The 7,629-nt window shown below is 30.5% G+C and overlaps 1 protein-coding gene across 2 annotated transcripts; it reads left to right on the top strand.

Moving 5' to 3' along the window:
* Positions 1-2,079: 2,079 nt before the first annotated feature.
* On the top strand, positions 2,080-6,882 carry LOC108459550 (argininosuccinate synthase, chloroplastic). Of its 2 annotated transcripts, none has more exons than XM_017758942.2 (10): positions 2,080-2,223; positions 2,352-2,410; positions 2,754-2,835; positions 4,081-4,222; positions 4,409-4,457; positions 4,570-4,752; positions 5,632-5,706; positions 5,805-5,990; positions 6,078-6,166; positions 6,250-6,882. In XM_017758942.2, exons 1-10 carry the CDS (start codon positions 2,157-2,159, stop codon positions 6,800-6,802), a joined length of 1,485 nt encoding a protein of 494 aa, XP_017614431.1. In that variant the 5' UTR covers positions 2,080-2,156; the 3' UTR covers positions 6,803-6,882. The 2 variants fall into 2 exon arrangements, with proteins under 2 accessions (XP_017614431.1, XP_052887215.1); XM_053031255.1 differs by having other exon boundaries at positions 2,095-2,205.
* The last annotated feature ends 747 nt before the right edge of the window (positions 6,883-7,629 follow it).

Raw genomic sequence — 7,629 nt, 5'->3', positions numbered from 1 at the left:
ATGGTCATTCATGCCCACGTCTTATATTATTATTAAAAATATTAGAGTTTAAATATATATTTAAAAGTATTTTATTCCTCTTTGAAATTTGTTTTAATATTATATATTTTTAAAGTATTATTTATCAAATATTTTAATATAAATTTTACTAATATTATTTATAATTTTATTAAAATTTTTAAAATATATGAATTATATGAATTATTTAATACATATTTATCAAATAGCCAACAACTTAAGAGCTTAAAATTGATTAAAATCTACTTAGGATTAATTTTTCATTGCTTTTCGAAAGTGATGTAAAAATGTTCATGAAAAGTATTTTGAAAAGTTTAATTTAAATTTTAAGTGTTTAGTATTGTTGACTATTGCAGTAAAAAAAAATAATTTTGAGAAATAAAATGTTCATTTTGGACATTATGTTACAAAGTAAAAATATAAATTTAAACAATCTTCAAATTCATTAATATTGTGATATTTTAGTAAAATATAAAAAATAATTTATTGTAATTCATTATTAATATTTTAATATATGAAATATAAACTTTAAATATTTGTAAGACATTAATTTTAACTATTTGTAAAATCTAATTTTAATATATAACTTATATTTTAAATATTATTAAAATATAATGATTGTAAATTTAACAGTAATGTTATATATTTGAAATAAAATTCAATAGGAATATAATTATATAACTTAATTCAATAAGTGGTCCTTAAACTATTGCCTTTATTTGAATTAAGTACCTAAATTATTTTTGGTCCAACCGGATGCCTAAGCTTTATTCATTTCTGTTATATTGATATTGACATTAATATCCTCTCGTCCGCCCCCTTCCCCCGCTGTCCCTTTCCCTAAAAACCCTAAACCGCGCCACAAATAGTGCCCTTTTTTTGAAGATTCCGTAATGCTTTAAACCTCAATCTCTATTTAAACTCCTAGCACGCCTATGCCATAAAAAAAAACCAATATTAATATAAAATTAATTTTTAATTATATTTTAATAAAATGATGTTGTGGCAAAATCTGATTGGTAAATATTTTTTTTAACGGCTCTAACGACAAGGCCCAACTTCAATAACGGAACAAAGTTTAAATAACCGAATTGATCAAAAACTAGTTTAAGTACTTAACTCAAACAAAATAAATAGTTTTAGGGCTTCCTGCTGAATTAAGCCTAATTATATACCTAATATAAATATTAAATAAAATATACCGTATTATAAATAAAAGTGAATTTCCAAAACAAAACATAAAAATTATCTTTTAGTATTACTTATGATTCCAAAAGTACTTTTGAAAAGTAATTAAAATTTAAGAAAGTTAAAATATTAAAAAGTCAATATGCTTTTTGTATATTTGAATTTTAGTCATTTTACTTTTATTTCTAAAAATTTAGTTTCTCTATTTCTCGATTTCAAAATTCAAATTTAACTATTCACACTGTTGAAATTATTTTGTTAATTTTAAGTTCATTACAATGGCATTTGTTTTAGTTATTTTGCAATTTGCTATGAAGTGGTTTTTTTTATTTCAAGTTGACACACCAATAATTAAAAAATAATGCTAACAATTAGATTTAAATTTTGAAATTTAAAAAGTAAAGAGTCTAAATTTATAGAAATAAAAATATAATGACTAAATTCTAAATTTTAAGGAGTTAGAGACCCATGGCATATTTGAAATCCTTTTACCTTTTAAATTTAAAAATTCAAATTAAACTATTAACAATATCCTTCTACTAAATTCATATTTTTATAATATCATTCTTTTGTTACACAACTATCAAGGTACTTTTTATTTTAATGTCACAACTCACATCTATGAATTTAGCATAAAAATTTTAAACATTAAAAATAAAAAATAAATTCAAAACAGATATTAAATTTCTGAAAATAAAAGGAAGGATTAAATTCCAAATATAGAAACAGTGGAGGGACTTGACGATGTTTTAACCTTAAAATTACATCGAAAAGGGCTTTAAACTGAGTCATTGACCTTTATTGAGAATCTGACACATGATACCCTCTTATCCAATAAAATAAAGCCACGTGTATTACCACTGATTATCTTTAAAATCAAAAACCCTAGCAATTCCCCTTTGTTTCTCCCTGCCTGTTTCTCTTTTCAATTTCAGTGAAAGAAAAAAAAAATGGCTCAGTTCAAAGCCATTTCACTCTCTTCGTCCATTAATCTTGCATGTTACGGTCCTAAAAGAAGTGATTCTTCTTTACATTTCCAATTTTCTGATTATCGCTTCATTTTTGGTGGAGTTTTTGGGATTTTTTTTTAGTATTTTCGTATGATTTTATAAGCTGATGTTACGTTTGGTTCTTGCATTTTGCAGATACATTGTTACATTCCGATAATTTGATCTGTTCTAGGAAGTTATCCACTTTCCATGAGGTAATTTGTACTAAATCAGTGGCATATCTTGGGACTAAAGTTATGGGGCCTAGTAAAAATTTCAAAAATTTTAGGAGATTTATGAAAAAAATAAAAAAAAATTTGGGGTTTAATTAAATTTTTTAAAAAGAAATGTATAATAAGAATTTCATAAATTTGGGTCTAATTAAAATTTTCAAGTGAAAAATGAAAATTTCTCAAAATTTGGCGGGCCTTGGCCACCCGTACAGTCCACCTCTGACCTCTCTACTAAATGGTATTATCAAAATTTTCTTTATTTGTTTGTATTCGGCTCTACAATTTGCAGTTCAATATGTGTTCTTTTTGGAAATTTTGTTGGCAGTTAAGTGGAAAATCTAGTTCGCTTCATGGTAATGCTATTGTAAGCAACAATGTGTGTATGACTCTAACACCTAAGAATCAAGGTGAGGGCCAACATTGCTCCATTGTTTAACAGTTTATGTATTCTATGTTGTTTTTTTGTTTGTCCTATCTGCAGGAAACATATTTCAAATAACTTGAAAATAAGAAAGGATTTTGTGATTAGTTATTCTATGAAGTACTTAAAAACCTGATACTAATTCAATGAGAAATTGAGACTAGAATAATTTATTTTTTGTTAAGATTTTCTGATTGATTGATCATATTATATAAAGGATACACAAGAATGTCCAAGGCACCGATTATGTGAAGATGCATGGTAGCCAAGCTTAGTAAAGCACTTTTTCTTGAACAGTTACCTTTATATTGCAATAAGTGTTTTAAAAAATATATGGTAAATATTGTTCTTTAAGGTAAAACGAATAGTTAGAAAATTTTAATTTGTACCAAACTTGACATGTATTATCTGCATCAATAGTGCATGAAACATGATGGTTGGATTGTTAAATTATCAATTGCGTAAGAAGTTACTGAAAGGTGTAAGTGATCCCTTCCCTTGTCCTTATGACAGTTTTAGTTTACTGTGGGATGTACCATCATTATGGCTTTAGTTCATTTCACTGCCACAGTTTTGCCAATTCTAGCTTGAACTCTACATTATTGTTTATTATTACTTTTTTTAAGGAGAATGTGCCTCGGAGGTCCTTGTATTATTGGGATTTAATCATATTAGTCCCTCTATTATTAAATGGCTCAATTTAGTCCCTTTACCATTAAAAAGAATCAAACAAGACCAAATTGGAATAGAGTTAACATTTATTGTTTAAAAAATATCATTTATTGTTTAACAGAGTTAATATTTTTAAAGTTTTATCATTCTATAAATAAAATCTTTTGTTTGAATTGAACTGCAATTGAAAATAATAATTTTCAAAACATTTTTTATAGAATAAATGTTGACTTTGTTACAATTTGGACTTATTTGATTCTTTTTAATAGTATAGGGACTAAATTGATCCATTTAATAATAGAGGAATTTATTTGATCCAATCCCTATAATACAGGGACTCCCAGGTACTTTAACCTTTTTTTAACTATAGTTAACAAGCAGAAACCTTTGGAAGAATTCCTTCCATTTTTCTTTTCTATATAAGTCTCTCTTGTTGCATGATTCGTCTGCATATTTGCTTTGCCCCCATTTCATTAGCATCTTTTGAGTTATTTTTCACTACTCTATTTTAGTTTTAAGCTGTTTCAATTACATCTGCATTTTCATTGCAAACTTGCAGGTATTCAAGCTGTTCTTTCCAGCAACTCAGGGACGGATGTTTCCACAGTTACAAAGCGTGGAGGGCTTCGAGGCAAATTAAACAAAGTTGTTTTGGCCTACAGTGGCGGCTTAGATACTTCTGTTATTGTTCCATGGCTAAGGTAGTTAACCTGTTTTAGGTTATATCTACTAATGCTTTCCATTTTACGTCATAATTCTTGAAGCATGTATCCTTAAATGAGTAGCTTCTAGATGATGGTTAACTCGAATTCAATATTTTAATTTTCGTTGATCATTTGTACATGCTTATTTATGAAACCTATGACTTAAGTATTTTTCTTTTGCAGGGAGAATTATGGTTGTGAGGTTGTTTGCTTCACTGCCGATGTTGGCCAAGTATGTGGGAGAAAACAAGTTTGCTAAACAGTCTAATTTACTTTATGTGGTGTAAGTTTATAATGTTATCTTATTACATGCAAAATTTATTTGTCATTTCAAACTTTTTCAGGGCATAAAAGAATTGGATGGTTTGGAAGCAAAGGCCAAGGCAAGCGGGGCTTGCCAGTTAGTAGTTAAGGACTTAAAGGAGGAATTTGTGAAAGACTATATATTTCCATGCTTGCGAGCTGGTGCCATTTACGAGAGGAAATACTTGTTGGGAACCTCAATGGCCAGGCCTGTTATTGCAAAGGTTACTAACTATTTGTGTATTTGTTATGTTCTGCTAATTATACATTCTTTCAAGCTCAACACTAATAAAGCTCTTTTGAGGCCTACATAGCTTGCTACCTTAGTATTGCAATTTTTCGGTAAAAGTACCACGGAGGCCTTTGTATTAGGAGTCGGATTGCATTTTGCTCCCTCAACTCAAAAAATGAGTAAATTAGACCCTATACGTTAGACTAAAGAGCAAAGTAGTCCTTCTGTTATAAATTCTATCCATTTATATTGTTAAAAATTGGTCCCTGTATGTCTACATAAGAGTACATGTGGCACGTCAAGTGTAACTAATAAAGCTCTTTTGAGGCCTACATAGCATGCTACCTTAGTATTGCAATTTTTCGGTAAAAGTACCACGGAGGCCTTTGTATTAGGAGTCGGATTGCATTTTGCTCCCTCAACTCAAAAAATGAGTAAATTAGACCCTATACGTTAGACTAAAGAGCAAAGTAGTCCTTCTGTTATAAATTCTATCCATTTATATTGTTAAAAACTGGTCCCTGTATGTCTACATAAGAGTACATGAGGCACGTCAAGTGTAACTAATTGGTTATTTCTTCAGCTACGTTAGTTTTTAACCATAGAAATGGATGGAATTTTTAACAAAAAGGTTTGATTTGCTCTTTAATCTAATGTACAGGAATTACTTTGCCCATTGTTTTAAGTAAAGGAGGCAAAATGTAATTTGATTCCTAGTACAAGGGCTTCCATTGGACTTTTACCCAGTTTTTCTCCTTCAATATTTCATCTCTAATTTTCTTTCCACTCTATCAAGCAAAGCTTTGATACTAGCATCATTTTCTTTTATGTATTTTCTTTACCTTTTGTGATAATGTGCTTATTATGACAGGCCATGGTGGATGTTGCTAGAGAGGTTGGGGCCGATGCCGTTTCTCATGGATGCACAGGGAAAGGAAATGATCAGGCATGCCTTTCAACCAAAGCTTTAGCTATGAATAACTCTCTTATTTCATCAAACATGACTTTACTTTCATAAATTGACTAGCATATTTATTCTTCCAGGTTCGGTTTGAGCTCACCTTCTTTGCTCTAAATCCGGAATTAAACGTTGTGGCTCCTTGGAGAGAATGGGATATTACAGGGAGAGAAGATGCTATTGAATATGCTAAGAAGCATAATGTGCCTGTTCCAGTGACAAAGAAATCAATATACAGCAGAGACAGGAACTTATGGCACTTGAGCCACGAGGTTTGGCAACTAAGTCTTATTTGTCTGATTTACTTAACGTGATTCTCTTTTATCTCTCTCCAATATTTATCGTTCTTGGGATTGAAGGGAGATATCTTGGAGGATCCAGCAAATGAACCGAAGGAAGATATGTACATGATGAGTGTTGACCCGAAAGATGCTCCCGATAAACCTCAGTATGTTTTACCTGCCTCTTAATGATTTTTCACATGTTTCGTATCCCAAATTAACAGCTTTTTAATATGCACAATTTCTGCAGATACGTGAAAATTGGAATTGAATCAGGCATCCCTGTTTCACTTGATGGAAAAACTTATTCGCCGGCTGAACTTCTTGCTACACTCAATGAAATTGGTGGGAAACATGGGATTGGTCGTATTGACATGGTTGAAAATCGGCTCGTTGGTATGAAGAGTCGTGGAGTCTACGAAACTCCTGGTGGTACCATCCTATTCAATGCTGTTCGTGAGCTGGAATCTCTAACCCTTGACCGCGAAACCATTCAAGTTAAAGATTCACTTGCCCTCAAGTATGCAGAGTTAGTTTATGCAGGAAGGTGGTTCGACCCACTTCGTGAATCCATGGATGCATTTATGGAGAAGATAACTGAAACCACCACTGGTTCCGTGACTTTGAAGCTATACAAAGGATCAGTTTCTGTAACTGGCCGGACCAGTGCTTATAGCTTGTACAGAGAGGATATCTCCTCCTTTGAGAGTGGAGACATATATAATCAAGCCGATGCTGCCGGATTTATTCGGCTCTATGGTCTTCCAATGAGGGTTAGGGCAATGCTTAACAAAGGTATCTAAGTGCTTTCTATTTTGTTTTTCATTGTCTGGAATTTCAAGGCTAACTTATATATTATCAATGGAGTAGTTTTCATTATATATTTTGAGGTTCCTTCAAGATCCATACGCTTTCATTCTTTTAACTTGTTTCCTTACTAATTTATCATATTTTATTGAGTTAGTTGCACAAAACATCCCTAAATTATGACATTTATTTTAAATTGATTATTAAACATCAAATCATTATAATTATATCCCTGAACTATTAAAATTATATCAATTAGGTCCTTTCATCACTAAAATGGTTAATATAGTTATTAAATGACAGATCAAATATTAGGTGATATAATTTAAAATAAAAAATTTAAGAACAATGAATATTTTAAAAATGATTAGTATTTGATACACTAACAATATATAATTTAGAAAAGTTGTTGAATTCATTGGGTTTAGACTTATCTATAGATTGTGTTTTTGCCCAAGGATTTTCTCTTTACTTAGACTCGACTTCACTTGGCTCAAAAGTTAAAAAATATTATTAATTTAGTATTAAAATGATATTAAAAGTTGACACTTGTTTAGAATATTAGTTGGATACTTAGGCTTCTTTTGGATGCCCGATTACTTCCAGTGAAGCACGATTGTTCTTGAAAATAGTGAAACGCATCTTAGTCATTCGTTTGGATGACATTAATTTTTGCCAGTGAAAGAGATTTTATCGCACTGGGCATTTGGTTTTGGACTGAAGCATGGAGCTCCAGTAAAGAAAAAGAAGCTATGATGGTTTTGTCTTTTACCATTTTAACCTGTTTTGTTTTGGCTGGGGGTTGTGCTTTTTGTTTTGGCTG

Source organism: Gossypium arboreum, chromosome 7 (assembly GCF_025698485.1).
Source record: "Gossypium arboreum isolate Shixiya-1 chromosome 7, ASM2569848v2, whole genome shotgun sequence".
In the NCBI taxonomy this organism is placed as follows: Eukaryota; Viridiplantae; Streptophyta; class Magnoliopsida; order Malvales; family Malvaceae; genus Gossypium; species Gossypium arboreum.
Note: the sequence above shows the minus strand (reverse complement) of the source record. Positions and strands in the feature narration are given on the sequence as shown.

Bases quoted from the DNA above. Each gene is read 5' to 3' on its own strand.
- LOC108459550 (XM_017758942.2), top strand. From the start codon at position 2,157: ATGGCTCAGTTCAAAGCCATTTCACTCTCTTCGTCCATTAATCTTGCA. The intron at 4,458-4,569 runs GTATGTGGGAGA...AAACTTTTTCAG, and splicing joins TCACTGCCGATGTTGGCCAA to GGCATAAAAGAATTGGATGG. The intron at 5,707-5,804 runs GCATGCCTTTCA...TTATTCTTCCAG, and splicing joins CAGGGAAAGGAAATGATCAG to GTTCGGTTTGAGCTCACCTT.